Consider the following 16,024-nt stretch of genomic DNA (forward strand, 5'->3'; position numbering starts at 1 on the left):
AGCAACAGAGTATGCTAATCAGGTGCAAGTGTTGCACACTAATTCACTGTTAAGCTTACATGCAGATATATTACCACATACTACTATTGAGTTTTTAAATGTCTATTATCTACTTGCCATTAGACAGGTAGTTTTTGTACTGAAGATCTCTGAATCTCTAGATACACTCTCTAGAACAGTATGTTAAATGACCATATACAGACTAGGGTAAACAAATTTTGAAAAAAGTTGAGGCTTTTGTTTGTTTTAAAACACAAAAACACTTATCTTTAGAAATAAACTTTCCATTGTAACACCCCTGCTTTACACTAACCCCCAGTTTTATGGACTTTTTTTCCATACTACTTGCAAAATCCTGGGATAGCAGTTTGGCAGTACACTTCCATCAATGGAGCATTCATAGTACTTCTGCTACTCTGACATAGCGAGCAGAGCACTGCATATGTAAGATGTGCAGATATTTCTTCATATAAATGAATAAAATAGAAGCCTTAAAGTGTCTGCTTAGTCTATAGAACATGATGAAAAGGGGTACCTGCAGCCAATACAATTGAGCACGTAAGCTTCTTTGGTGAGGTGACTGTTTGAATTCAACCTGAATTCCTGACAGGAAGTTGCGTCGGATGCTGCATCTGACTGGGAGACGCATTTCCATTGGAACCTTAGTAAAATTCACCTGGAAATATAAAAAAGCAGAGCTAACAAATGGTTTAATCAGAGATATAATGAAATGCTATGTTACAAGTAAACAGACTGCCAAATAAAATCAGCATTTTTCCTTATTTCATGATCACATGGCTACTGAACTACTCAAGACAATTATCTGCATGGAAAGTAATGAAAACCACACTTTAGTCTGATAAACACATGACATTGCAGCTTTAGTTGTCCTAAGCAGGAACCTCTGTGATATCTTATAAACTATTTCTTCACAAGTTATACATTACATTGACATAATTCGATATTTACATGCAGCTACTTTCCCAGCTGATGCGTTTACACTGATCCTGAAACATCTAAGTTATGAGAAGTAAAAGGAAATTTTTATGAGAGTCAAATGTAACAACTTACAGATCCAAGTTTTTGATACCATCTACTTTAAATGCAGTACTGCAATGTATGAGACCTAAGTATTCTTACAGATGAAGGTATATGTTTTTCAAAGGAAAGGATGATCTAGAAAATGAGCCTGATGATGATACTATAAATGGCCTATATTTTACATAGCCATTTCAACACATTAAATTTATGTGTCAAATACAGGTATATACAATTCATGTCTGAAAAAGCTCAGTAAGTGAATTAATTTTAAGAGTCTTTGAATGTTATAGGCTCCTTTATCATATCAAGTCATAGGAACTGCAGCTTCCTAAGAAGCTAAAACCAAGATTTCTGAAAAGAACTTAAGTTACATCAATGAGAATATAGGTTCATAACTAACATATAGATACCAATCAGTCTTTTCTACCACACAAAAGCAAAATTCTTTGAGATTCTTACTTCATAATACAAATCTGGAAAATACCTCAATACTGCCTCAGTATTCCCTCAATACAAAAGTATTTTATTGTATAAATTGTGAAACTATTCCAAAAAGCAGCTTGCTTTTTGTTTGTGTTTCTCTTAACATAGCATCTGTCCTTGCCTAGCAAAATAGGAGCTTGTTCTAACTGTTACACATGTTCTGCAATCACTCAAACACTGAAACTTCAAAACATACCTCAGTATTGCTGTCTAGTTTATGCCAGCCTGGAGCTTGGAAAGCACTCTTACAAAGATACTTTTGGTAGGCTTGTTCCAACAGGTTTATTTGCTTTTGATTAAATGGTTTCCACTTTTGCCTCCGTTTCAGTTCCCAAACAACACCAGAACTGCAAGACAAATAACAAGGTTAACAGTTTACCTAAGGTACTTAAACCTTTTTTATGCATGTAAAAAGATATTATCCTATTTTTTCAGCTCCAAAAAACTATTATTTAATTATTTTTTTAAATAGAAGCTAAGAAAAGAGGCAGTTAAAACCTATTTATTTAAAGTGCACAATAGTAATAAAGGCAGAACTTCAATTTACTTAAAAAGGTTTCACTTATATTAATTTCATTTGAAAGATGAAACTCAGCTGTATTGCTAAAATTATGCTATCAAATTTTTATTATTCAAATGAATATTTAGCCTTCCATGTGCAGTACCTAGTAATTCCTATGTAAGAGATTTCCTTTTTATTTTCATTGTTAACAAGAGAAAGTCCAAGACTATGGATTGACAAGTTTATTTCTTGATCAGGTTGCTCCAGCTCTTCTGCTTGTCGTGCCTTAGAAACTAATGCAACATCATCTGTGAACAGTAGCACCCGTTGGCGTCCATCCAGGAAAGATACCCAGTGTATCTGAGTATTTGCATTGTATGGGAATTGTCCACATTCATCCTGTATTGGGGGAAAAAAAAATATATATATATAATAACTATATTACAGGAATAAATCCATGATGGTGCTATATGCTTATAAGCAAACAAGTTTACTAGCACACATACAAACCAGAAGCCAGTATTTTTCTTCTTTGCACAGTTTACTGCATCATACTGACTCAGTAGCATCTTGTATCCCAATACTGTAAAGAAGTTGGGGGTTGTTTTTGTTTTTTGTTTCCCTTTTCAAAAATTGGCATTCCATCAATATTTGTGGATGAGAATAACATTGGAAATTTTTAGGAAACAAAGGCCTTCACAGCAAAAGAAAAGACTTAAAATTGTAGGTGATGGGGGAAGAAGGCATTAAATCATATACCATGAAACAGTAAAACCAGACCATGATTAAGATTTCTGCTCTTCAAATGTAGATATTCCTTATTTGTTAATGTGAGGCAAACCTGAGATAAAGACCTTCTATCAAAATCCCAAAATAATCATGAATGTAACAATAATTATATACTGAGGAAATCAGTTTCAAAATAAAACATTTTCAAATACAAAAAATTTGATTGAAGAAAGTGCTTAGACAGTAAAGCACACTAATTGGTTAACTGTCAGAGTTCAGCTATGAGAAGCTAAATCCATTCCCAGTATAACTCAAACACAAATTTGCTTTCCTGTCCATACTTTTAGCTACAAACACTTTCAGTTTTCTTATCTTAACTCTGTGCCTAGCCAACAGAAAAAAAAGCCACCTCTGAAGAATTCAGTTTAGTAAAAGGTGCGAGAGGGCTGCTATTTAGAGACAGACACATAAGGCTTTATTTAGCCTACATTCCAGTTAGGTGAGAAAAAAAAAAAAAAATCTTCTTCCATCAATACCTGCTTCCTCATTCTTAAACAAAAATACTTGCCCAGTCTTATCCTAGACTTACCTCTGCTTCTAGTTCTAGTTTCTCCCTTTCCCCCACTCATTTTCCATCTTGACCATTGTTACTTTACTCCTACTTCACACATTTTCCTATTTTAATATTGCATGAATTACAAACACCAAAATAGCTCTTTGTAAGCAACTCAGAATTTTCTGCTCCATGCAAGTATTTCCCATAGGAGGTGAGTCACAACAGTCCATCTTTAGGGAGATACTTAAGCCGAATGCAGCACTGTTAGAAAACTGGTTAATTATTCATCCTCTGTACTATTTAGATACGCCCACAGCTCATACACTTGATCCTTCTTCTTTCATATCCAAGAAAACCATAGAGAAAATTCAGGTTGGAGTTAGTGTCCAATCCTCCAATTATATTAATCGAAACATCTAAAATCTTTCTACTTGAGAGTAGGCTTGAAAGTCTCTTACAGAACAGGACAGATGCAAAATTACTTAAGAATCTTCCTCCTAGATTATTTCAATCTTGTTGTAGTCCTACATTGGTTCAGGATTTACTTCTCCCCTTCTGAAATTTACCTTAAGTAGGTCATGTTCACCAAAATTTTGGGAGTAGCCCCAAGCCAATTTTCTTGTTTTAGTTGGATCTGTCCATGCAAACAGGCATACTTGCTTTGGTTTCAGTTCCATTTCCTCTTGTAATCCACTGCAGGTTAAAAGACAAGGAGTAAAATGATAGCATTCACTGGTTAAGACCACTGACCGAAGCGGTGCAAGCAGATCGCAGTGCTATGTTCTCCACCCCTCTAGCCTCCCGGAGTGAGGCATGACAGGCTTCCGCTATCCGCTCCAAACAAGTCCACCTGTAGCTAGGCTCAGTGTGAACTGAGATCTGTACTCCCACTTTATTCTCTCCACTTTCTCAAACTATGAAGACTGTTTAGAAGTAGACAAAATACTTCATTAAAATAATATGATAAAGAAAAGGGGGGGTTCCTATTTTTCAAGGTACCATCAAGAAAACTATTTTCTTCACAAAGGATTTCCCCTGGTTAAACAGGCAATGGTGAATTGTTTCTTTCACATACCTCTGTTTATATCTGAGGGAGTCCCATGAAGTATGGTTAACAATAAGAGCTGGAGCAGCTCCCTCATGGTAATCAGAGAAGCTTATGAGAGTAGAATGCTCAGAAACATTCACATCTACCAGTAAGCCCCCATTCTGGAAAAAAAGACAGAAAGTTCGATACTTGTTCTATGCATAAATTCAGGTTAGAACAGACTAAATTGTTATTTTTAGATCAAGTCTTTCACTGGCCTCTTACAACTGAAAAAGGGAAATGTGCTCTACATTATCTAGTAACGGTAAGATCAAACACATTGGTCACTGGCTTAAAACAGACACCAGTAGCATCCACAGACTATTTGTTGATTTAAGTTAATTGAAAAATCATATTCAAATTATAACATTTTTAATAACAATTTTATTTGGCTAAGTTCTGTAAAAAGTATAGGCGAGCATTCCCTTCACTTTGTTACAAAACAAAGTTATATTTAAAAACTGCAATTTCCTGCATACTCCTTAAAAATCTGAAAGGCTACTCTAGACAAATGTACTAAAGTTTTTAAAGGTATGACAAATATAGCAACTGTATTAACAAACTGATCACTGAGCAGGGAAGTTCTGTTGATTAAACCTCTATACGAATCATCGTAAGTCTTTCTTCTAATGGCCTTCAAGGTCCTGCTTTCTTCCAATATATTTACAAGATATTTCTGAGATAGGTACAGCACAATTGCTCTCATTTGCTTATACAAAGGATGTACCACATCCTTCCCCTTTTGGACGGTCTCTTCAGATAGCTTCCTTGATTGCTTGTCTAGCAAGATACACTGACATTTCTGCTGTGCTCTAAGGTCTGGAGGAGAGGTGGGAGGGGACGTATCTACCTTTGAAAAAGATGATCTTAGATTCTCCAGCTCACAGAGGGATGCGAGAAACTATGTTTAGGACTTCACACAGCAGTAGTAAAACCTCACTACATAGGGGACTAGAAAGGATTCTATTGCAAAGCTGAGCCATCTACTATCTTAGAACACTGAGGAAAAACACCCCCACCATTCTAATTAAGTACATCAACAGAAAACCAGATCATTGATGATATATTGTTACAAAAACATTTTTGCAAACTGCCTCAGCAAACTTGGACAGCTAGATTATCCTCACAGTCACTTTTATTTCTGCTAATTATAAGCACTATCTCCAAAGACTTGTCTGAACAAGCTACCTTTATAAACACATTCCCTAATGCAAGGCTAGGGTAAGTTCTGAAATAATTAAGATTTGACTAATTGAATCATAAATTATTTTAGCCATGAACTGCATGTCTCCAACATGTATTAGCTTATCAAGAACAAAAAACACATTCAGTTTTAGGATAACTATTTAAACAAACTGAAGGCACCTGTGAAATACCCTCTGCAAAAGAACAGATGTTAGAGGTGTAGTATACCACTTTTACTTTAATAGCAATAAAGCTGTTCAGCTTCCTCTCAGCTTGTCAAATCTAAATCAACTTGACCACTTCACACACCTATGAAAACATCAACAACATTGCAAACTTGATTCATGTATTTTTTTATGCAACAGAACTGAAGTGCCATGCACCAACACCTTAAAGCACAAGGTTTCAGTATCAATGATCCTGGGGAGTCAGGCTTTCCTAAGTTCAATACCATAAGGTTAAAATGGAGTATTAAGAACAGACCACATGAAATCAGACTCACCAATTCTTCCAGCCTCAGCAGAGTACCATTATCCTGGTCTTTAAACAGGAAAGGTTTGGATGAGCTTTCATATCCAACTACTCTTACACAAAGTTCACCAGATGAGTTTTCAGGCCAAAATGGAAGACACTGTAAAAGAAGAAACATGCATGCCATCAACAGTTCCTGTATGCTCATTATAGTAAGAGAGCAGTAAAAGAGCCTTGTGTGACTGACACTGTTTCAAATGCCTTAGTTCTTACCCCAGTATCTGCTGATGAACATCTCCTCCACATTTACTAAATTATCAAAACTGAACGAACTGATTAATTTACCAACATATGCAACCTGTGCTGTTCAAGTTGCCCTGACATGTCAAGTATCCACATCATGCCATCAGAAGTGACAGAGCTTCTGAAAGAGAACTGCTTTTTCCTTAAGTGACAGATAGAGACCTGTTTGTTTATAATAACATCCAAAGGAAAAAAACATAAACATTACCTCTGAAGATGAGATATAATTCCATTTATTAGTTGGAAAAGAGCCATTAAGACCAATTTCTCCAACTTCTAGTTCCAGAGAAGATTTGTTTGCTATTGTGTAGAATGGAGTGAAGGTAACAATCCTGGTAAGGTTAAAACTGCTCATTTTGATGCTAACTCCAACCTGTTGAACAAGGACAATTTGAGCAAACAATCAACAAACTCAAGAGAAAAGTCAGGATGGAAAAAAAAACAAAAGCCAATATAACTGTAATTACAAAGGCTTGCACACAACACTCCTGTTCTGAGCACCTGTAATAAAAGAACCAGACAGCATGTAGTAAAATCAGTGAACTATGCAACAATTATTACAATGGTAAAAAGACAGTTTCAGCTGTAGCATTTTGTAGCTGTAGTATTTGTGGGGAAAATCCAACAAGAATCCCTCTGCAACAAAACAAGGACATCCCAAAATGATTGCATCACCAGAGAACAGTTAAAAAGTATATGGAAACACATCTCCCCACATATCTGCATATTATTATAAAGTATATTCTTTATTCTTAGTTGTGGAAATGTAGTCTTAGACAAGACAATTATCTAAATATTTGCAAACAATTACGAATTTTGCATGTAAACTCATCTCCACTATGCAAGCTCACCATCATATTTCTGAACAGCCCAGTATTACACATTTGTTATATAAACCATGTGTTTATGAATTACACCAAAACTTCTGTTGGTGAAACTACTTGTCACCAGGTACAGACCTGAATAGCTATGACATAAAAATTATTACCCTAGATGTTAAATATTTCCATGATTTAAAAGCAATGTAAGTAGTGAAACAAAGGCCTTACAGAAAAAAAAGAAGTTAAGCCAAAAGAACTCCCAGAGAGCTTCACAAAACACAGAAACCTATCTTACCAGGTAGTCCATGTTATTAGATGAACACTTGACACATCCATAGCTTCCTACAGTATCAAGGGAAAAGCTACTGGACCAAGTGCTAGTTGAAATACATAACTGGATCTACATACAAAAAAGAACAACATAGAAAGTACTTCAATAAATTAATTTTCATTTTATAGTTCATGCATTATGGAGTGCAATTATATCACATGTAGCAATATAAAGATGATACTTAAGTGCTTTTAAAACCTTCTATAAACTAAGATAAGCTTAAGCATGTAGATCACTATACATACTCTGACTTATTAGTCTGTGCATGAGTTCTGGGAAAGATGTTACAGTAAAAGGTAGCAAAATAGAAGAGTCCTCATTGACTCTAATGGTCATGACAGCATACATACAGATAAGGGGAAAAAAAAAACCCAACTACAATTCTGTGGTGTTTCACAAACTTGAAGAGGGTGGAGGAAATAATCAAAAGAACACCTTGTCAAAACTGTTTCTTCAGTCATTTCCTCAACTATTGTTGGGTGAAAAAGAGATATTTAAAGGGAAAGAAGGGCCATTGCATTAAAAAAAAAATAAATCCTCTACTACAGTAGTCCTGATTTGATCACACAAATATCACAACCAAAAAATCAGAACAAAAGTAGTATGCTTAACACAGGACAGGATATTTATATGGTGCATTTTAAATATCAAAATACCTCACTGAGTAAAACACAAGCCATTGTGTTTTACTTATTCAGTGGAAAATGCCTCTACAGGAAGCCTCAGAGCAGCCTTTCTTTTGACTGTAAAAGAAGTCCATACTCTTGATATACGCATCTATACTAAAATTCCTCTCCCCAAGAAAACATTTTCTGGTAGGGTACCCACTGAGTTTTCAGCATCTAACTACCCTATACCATCAGCCAGCTTCTGGCCAGGGTAAAAGTTAGCCAGTGGGATGCAGTGCAAGACCTGGAAAAAACTTGCAATAGACTTTTTGTCTACCTTCCTTCCTTTCTACTTAGTCCAAAAAGTATAATTAACAAGCAAAAAGCAGCAGCCAAATGAAAGTCCAGAGAGTTAAATACTGCCAAAAAAAATCGCTTAGACAAAATACGTGTGCATATGTTTTTTCCCCGCTAAGAGCAGGATTTTAAAACATCACCACCACAACTACCATCTAAAGTAGGCATACCTTATTTTTACTAAAAATATTTTTCTTTTTAAAGGAGAACAAAACAATATCTCTGTAGTCTGCTGGATGCTTCACATGAGTGTCTTCAGCTCGATACTGGAGAACACGAGAGGTCTTGTTGATTATCCAATAAGGACTGAACACAGACAAGATCATACGACTTCCAATCCGCCTAGTATGTATGTAAATATCCACTGTCATCACTGTCGCAGAATGGGATGTGAAACACACAGAAAAAAATTCAGGCATCCCATCACAAATTCTAAGATGCCCATTCCAATCTTTGCCTTGATATTTTATCAACACAAGCTCCATTATTTCTCCATTGATTCTTGAATGAAAAACATCTGCAGCACTCCCTTCTATCAATTCACGTGCTTCTGCTGTTCCCTGTAGCAAAATCAAAAGGGGCAAATTAAGATTTTAATATATAAAATTTAAGTATTCAAAAAACAGCATTTTATTCTTCTCTTGCAGGATGCACTTGTGTCTTGGTTTGGGCTGAAATAGAGTTAATATTCCTTTCAGGTATCTCAGCACCACGTGTCCTAATCTGTAATCACTTTCATTTAAGCCTGATGCTATGAATAATTTGAAATCAATTGCACTTTTCTTGCAGGACAGTAAAGACTGCTTAATTCTGTATTTCAGGAAAGTAAACTAGTTCCAATGTATCATCCCCTGTCTCTGTTCCCTCCCTCTGGCCTCCATGATTCCCAAAGGATTTTGGCAATGAGTTCTTATTCATATAGTTACAACAGTGGGTGCAACAATGAATTGAACTGTGCTGCAGATGTACAGATAGAACTATTCACCTTCAAGAACACCCAAGGCAGAAAGCCAGGAGCTGCGCCATACTGTTTGGTAGCCCAGCCTTCCTCAGGCAGTAGCATCCCACAATAACAGCTTTCCTAATTTTTGCTGAAAAACAGTATATTTTACTGTATTGAACAGTTGCCAGGCCTGACTAGTGAAGGGATGTGAAGACAGTAAGCACATACCCATCTATAAATACAGTGACTTCAGAAATAGATTTGAATTGGTTGTGGTTTGAGCCTACTCAGCAGCTAAACGCCACACAGCCGCTCACCCACCCTCCCCCCACTTGGGAATGGGGAGGGAATCGGAGGGGCAAAGGGAGACTCACGGGTTGAGATAAAAACAGTTTAATAATAGTAACAGAATAATACACTGACAGCAATATCAGTAGGTGATGTACAATACAGCTGCTCGCCAACCGCCTGCTCCCAGACAGCAATCCCAAACACAAAACCACCACAGCCACACTCCCAGAAGTAGCCGCCTCTCCCAGCCCTCTCCTGCCTTCATATGGTGAGCACAATGTCACATGACATGGAATATCAGCCAATCCCGGCCCAGCCCTCCAGCTGTGCTCCCCCCGCCCCCGCACACAGGTGAGGGCACTGGGACCTGGGGAGCCCCTGGGGTCTCAGGGTGCTGCAGCACTCCTCCAGCTACTAAAACGAACAGGAACTCTAGTCCAGCCCGAACCAGGACAGAATTACTAGTTTCTAGCTCCTCAAGCAAAGCATGGCACACTGTTCTACATTCTGTGAATCTGTGTACTGAAGTACAGTGAAGGTAAGAAAAACTGGAAACAGTGCCATTAGGATGTTGGACAGCAGTGAAATAAAGATCTAAATGAATGCCACAGCCAGCTGTACAATTAGAACAAAAGAAAAAAGCCTAGGATATTAGTTCTAAACCCTCACACCTTTTCTACTTACTAAAATCACTCAGCTTTCACAAAGAAAGACTAGATACTGAAAATACTGAAAGAAGTGAAAAAAAGTCTGGGTAGCATCCTGCAAAGAAATCTTCCAATTTGTGCAAGGGAGTCCTCACAATAGTCCTCAGTAAAGAATCAGGGTCAGAATCATGAGAAATTGTGTTTTCTACATAGAAAAGCTCCAGAAATTTCAGATGTTTTTTCTTATGCGTCTCATTGTGAAACAAGAGGTATCTTTCAAAACACGAACAGGATCTTAGAAGAATGTAAAACAGAAAAACCAATCCAGTACAGGATTCATATTTAAGGAGGAACTTGCCATGTACACCCAAATGAAAAAAATATAATCCCCAAACTCCCAGAATCTGTCCATCAACTGACTCATTTACAATAGAAAATACAAAAAACAACATTCAGTATCTTCCACACAACATTCACCTCCACTTCTAAGTTAATAAAGTCTTATTTAAAATAAAGGATTTACAAATAAAACCATAAAATTATTTACCTCAAGTAAATATCTCAAGGAGTATGGTAAAAGATTCCTCACAGTCAGGGTTGGGTAAAGGTGGATGATGTAGGCAGGATCCCACTCCTCTCCGTAAGTTGAAATAAAATTTAGTTCATCAGGTACAGCTGTTGAGCTTATTATTAGAGGCAAGAAATTTGTCTCGGTGGCTGGGCACTGTAACAAGCACTTTACTTCATTGCTCCTATGTAGCTCTTCCCTCCAGGCAATGTAAGTCGTGGACTCTTTAAACTGACCCTCCAACATTCCTGTTGGTCGAACATACAGATGACACCTATGGGAAGATGACAGGTAATGGTACACAATAGCTCTGCACTGACAGCTAACTTCGCTCATTTTGAAGTAACTGCCAACCTCCCAAAGGGCTTTTGCAATGCAGTAGTTACATAATCAAGACAGTGGTTTGGGTTTTTTAGCCCAGTCAGGAAGAGTTCCAAGTGCAAATTTAAGCTTCCACACACATGTTGTATTTATGCATCAGTCTCAAAAAGAGTAGGCCTATAGAACCGAAAAAGTGTACCTGTACGAATGTAAAGGAACATGAAATTCCTCTTCTGGCTTGGATATGCCAATTGGCTCCAGCAACTCTGAGTCTACTGCCAGTTTATAGATCATAAATGGGACTGAGAAATGGTTCTTGATCTAGGATCAAAATGTATAATTTTCATTACATTTCTATGGTGCAAATTTCTAAAGGAAAAAGTATGAAAAGCAACAAGGAAAAATAAAATTAGTAGATTTAAACTCCTCTGGAAAACTGACTTCTGTGCATCTTAGTACGAAATACAATTCTGAAGGAGAACAATATGCAAGCATATGAGAAAACTACGCTACTTTTAAGTTCCATGAATTGAAAAACATGCTTAAAATGTCCTGTCACATAAAAAAGTACATATTTCAACCTCAACGTTAAGGATATTAGAAAGCCAAAAGTTAAAAGTAAAAACCAAATTTTTCATTTATTAGGAAGACACACACATACAGAATACTGATAAAAATTAATGTAAAAGATAGAGTAAAATACTTCTTAATTTGCCTTTAAGTAACTTTTTCAAAAAGTATGATCTCAAAAAAAATGAATTATGGAAGTCACTCAGAGAAAAGCACTGCTTTCAGTTTTTTTGTTTCTTTGGTTGTTTGTTTTACCTGCAGAGGAGATCGTACAGTAATAACCTTATTTCCTTCTGTAGCATCTATCTGTACAATGATTGAGTCTGAATGATCAAGAAGAAACTTTCTTATGTTGTACAGTCGTCGACCTGGTTTGGCTATGGGAATGTTTACCATTTCTTTATATCCTTGAAGTTCTAATGCATAAAAATAAAAGTCTTAATTAGGCAAAACAAATCACATTACCATTTTCTATTTGAACAATACTTCAGCTTCTCTAAACTCAGCAAAAAACAGGATCAAAGCACCCTCTGGCAAAAGCACCTTGAAATGTTATTTGAGCACCATTGAAGGAAGGTATTAAGTTCAGAATGCTCCTGAAGACCAAAATTTAGATTATTATTTATACAGAGCACAATAAATACACCAAACAGTAAACAAAGGTATTGGTTGGGTGAGTTAATGAAATGCAACACAGATGATCTTTGTATCACAGCCAAGTACCTTCATATGGGATGGGATGGAAAGCAAAAAAAACCAGAAGATTATGTATTAGTAGCTATCATATCCTATTCTCCTAGAAGTACTTTCTGGCAAAGCAAAAAACCCAGAAAAATCATAACTGCTTTTAAGTAACTGGGCAACTACAAAAATGCAAACAGTAGTAGGGATATGAGAAATGAAGATCCTGTTTAACAGAAGCTGGAACCCACAGGCCCAATTCCCAGGGGTCTGTAAAACAGTCTACAAATGACTCCACTAGACCGTCTTCCATTTCTTCCAAAGGGGGAGAAAAAACATTGTACTTATCAGCCTCAAAAACACTAGAGAGAAGGAATTTTACATCTTTTAAAGAAGTTCAATAGCTAATAGAATTTTTTTTAAATCGCCATCAGTATTCAAAAATAGTTTCAACACAATGTACTTCACCTGAATTTTTATCACATTTAATTTAACCATGTTGACTCCCCCATATTCCCATTCTCAACATAATACCTAAATTTAAAGAGAAGATGGAGCTTTCTTGTCGGTACACTGCAGACAATTTTCCTCGTTGAGGCATTTCAAAAGCAGAGTATTCTAGTTCCATGTTCTGACCAATTTCTACATCGTTCATGTTTTCTTTTTCAACTGAACCAACTATCCGAAAACTGGAGCTAGGAAGCACTTTGAGAGGAACACCTAGGGCATTTTTCACTATGAAAGGTGCTGTCTCTTTAAAGGAATAGTCAAATGTGGATGCAGTCCCTTCTGAAAACGCCTGTAAGGAACAACACATATAGTATGTCATACATAAATAGCCACAATAACATATGGCTTTAGAAGTCAGCTGCCAGAAACTACCTTTTTAAAGAAAAAAAGAAAAAAAAAAAATGTAACAATACTTATGTTTTTTATAGTAATATTTCAGGTAAGTAAAGGTTATCTCCTGAAAATTTCATTACTATTCTGTGATTTGCAGCAAATGTTGATGCTACAATAAGCATTCATGCTGCTCATAAGGAATTTTTTACAATTGTCGTGTTGTAGGAGAAAAATAGTATCTGGGACACAGAAGTCCCAAGCACATTCACCATGCACATACTTCAAATGCAATCACAATTTATGCTTACAAACATTTGTTTGATTACACAAAAGCCATGGTAACTGACTGCCAATATAGATTTACAGGATAAGCAAGTACTAACTTAGGGATCATTTAGAATCTAAAAATAAATATGCATAGGTTGCATTCTGTAAATATAGCTTGATTTAGTAATAAAAATTTCTTCCCCCTGTAAAAAGGGGGGAAAAGCACCTACGACATTGATAAGCACGCCTATTATCACAGGAAAAATAGGGAAAAAAAATATTTTTAACACACATTCTACTTCTACAGTTGGAAGGTCAATCTTAAAATGCACACTTCTCTTAGTATTCTATTAAGGACAAGAAGATGGAAGGGAAGTAACTTTCTCTTTTAGTATTTCAGAAAAAGGATTGTAGGAAATATTCGTGTTTACTGAAGGGTTTATTTTCATTCAGACTGCTTGTAGGACTGTTCCTTAAGTCCTGCATATGCACACAAGCATTCTTCTAACACAAAAATTGCTTCTTTCAAAGCTAGCACCACCCTGTTAACCCTGAAGAGTAAAACTCTTCAGCCCAGCTAGATAACCTTTGTCAGGGCTGCAGAAGAGTCACTGGCTTGTGACTGGCAGCACATGAAGTTCTTAAAAAAAAAAATTGAAATCAGAACTTCCCACAGAACCACATAATTTGGCACCTTTTGCCTGCTAGGACTACCTTGGCTAAATTACTGAAAACAGCAAGACAACATTTGGATATTGTTATATTCATTGTATCCTTCGAAGAGATGTTAACTGCAGTTTGTGGCTCAGGAAGAACAATGAAATCATCCCCAGGCATCAAACTTCTTTCTTGGACAGGATTAGTCTTCATCTAAAACAAAAATTTCATTAGGTAATTATTAACACATAGACTACTTTGCTCCTATGTTAAAACAGGAAAAAACTTGACCTACACTTGACAAATTTGTCAAGCAAAGGAAAACCTTTACAATTTACCCTGTAAATCTGACACCTTGCATAAACATAGAAATTTTATACCACCATTAAAGGCAAGTGAGTCATTTTCTTTCCTCTCCGTATGTGTGGTTACATGCTATACATATGGAAAACTCTATATTTTCCCCAGGCACTGGGCAATTAACATTATTTAGAAAAACATTAAGATGTCTGAATACCAATTTTTTTTTTATGTGAAATTGCATAGCACCCTCAAAGCAACAGCATTCAAAAGGTCAATGTTCCATCACATAAAACCTCTAAGAAATAGCTATTTCAACTATTTCACATGGTTTCAAATATGTTTACATACTTCCAGCTTTAAACTCCACTGCTTCTTTCCTCCTTCAATTCGTTCAATAAGCGGCTCCCACACTGCATAGGTTTCATTGTAATAATGAATCTAGAGAAAGAATCAAAATTAAATAAGGCATCTCAAAATAAAGGACTGAGTTTCTTCCCATAGCATTTAGTACGGAAAACATTAACAAGAAAACAATCAATCTTCATTTCACTCTTTGGAGCTCTAGCATTAACTTTTAATGGCTTGAAAAATTAATACACAGAAGTGCAATATATCGTACCTTTTTTTAAGTGACATAATTTTTTAAGAACTGATTACCTTGCTTGCTTTTAGAGCAAGCAGACAGCTTGGTAACTCCGTATCTTGTTAACACTTTCACTTAATATAATGCAGTCTCTATCCTCTCCTATACTGTTTGAGAGAATGACTCTGAGATCAGAAAATTCAGCGCTGCAAGTACTTCATTATACTATGAAATAACAATTATTCTGAGAAAACATTAGTCTGAATCTGGTCTACTGGAACAATTAATCAAACTCATGTCCTACAGCAAGTTTTTATTTCACTTCAGCTACTGCAAATCTGAATAGAAGTTGTGGACCGAACAGTACTGGATGCTCCCTTACAGCTATCTTCCTCATCCTTCCCCGCCTTTTGGAATCACAGTGCCTTCCCCCAGTTGCATATGATTAGCCAAGTATCTTCCATCCTCTATTATGAAATGCATATCTAGCAATGAAAGCAAGTATATCCAGTACAGAATGGAATATGAGGCACATCTGGTGAACTGACAAAATATAACTAAGATGTAGTTAACCTACTGCACAGAGCAGCTGCACACCTGGTTGTTTGAAATTTTAACATGCTGCCTCTGTAAGAGACTTATAGCATCTCAGAATTTACTGCATCTTGGGGAAAAGAGTTGCAATAGCTGGCAAAAAAAATATGACGTGATGACAATCCAAGATACAGAGAAGATTTTGAGAAAAGAGAGCAACCTCTATCTTACCAATAAACACAATGCTAGAGAAACAAAATAAGGCAGACAATAGGAGCTAAATATAAAAAATGAACTAAGCCAAGCTCATTGTTCTGACAACAAAAATTGAGTACGCAAAAA

General features: G+C 36.3%; 1 protein-coding gene across 5 annotated transcripts in view; it reads right to left on the minus strand.

The window, feature by feature from the left end:
- VPS13C (vacuolar protein sorting 13 homolog C) overlaps positions 1-16,024 on the minus strand; it is a 94,640-nt gene that overhangs the window by 21,212 nt on the left and 57,404 nt on the right. For all 5 annotated transcript variants that reach the window (XM_032990204.2, XM_042803777.1, XM_032990203.2 and 2 more), the window contains 15 exons: positions 14,914-15,003; positions 14,320-14,475; positions 13,030-13,294; positions 12,070-12,230; positions 11,444-11,565; positions 10,903-11,197; positions 8,645-9,034; positions 7,474-7,578; positions 6,566-6,730; positions 6,086-6,214; positions 4,387-4,520; positions 3,878-4,004; positions 2,190-2,425; positions 1,721-1,871; positions 536-676 (listed from right to left, as the gene is read on the minus strand). In XM_032990204.2, the coding sequence (XP_032846095.2) occupies positions 536-676; positions 1,721-1,871; positions 2,190-2,425; positions 3,878-4,004; positions 4,387-4,520; positions 6,086-6,214; positions 6,566-6,730; positions 7,474-7,578; positions 8,645-9,034; positions 10,903-11,197; positions 11,444-11,565; positions 12,070-12,230; positions 13,030-13,294; positions 14,320-14,475; positions 14,914-15,003 (2,667 nt within the window). The remainder of the gene's footprint in view (positions 1-535; positions 677-1,720; positions 1,872-2,189; positions 2,426-3,877; positions 4,005-4,386; positions 4,521-6,085; positions 6,215-6,565; positions 6,731-7,473; positions 7,579-8,644; positions 9,035-10,902; positions 11,198-11,443; positions 11,566-12,069; positions 12,231-13,029; positions 13,295-14,319; positions 14,476-14,913; positions 15,004-16,024) is intronic.

This window comes from Tyto alba, unplaced genomic scaffold (genome assembly GCF_018691265.1).
Source record: "Tyto alba isolate M040663 unplaced genomic scaffold, T.alba_DEE_v4.0 Super-Scaffold_41, whole genome shotgun sequence".
NCBI classification, from domain to species: Eukaryota; Metazoa; Chordata; class Aves; order Strigiformes; family Tytonidae; genus Tyto; species Tyto alba.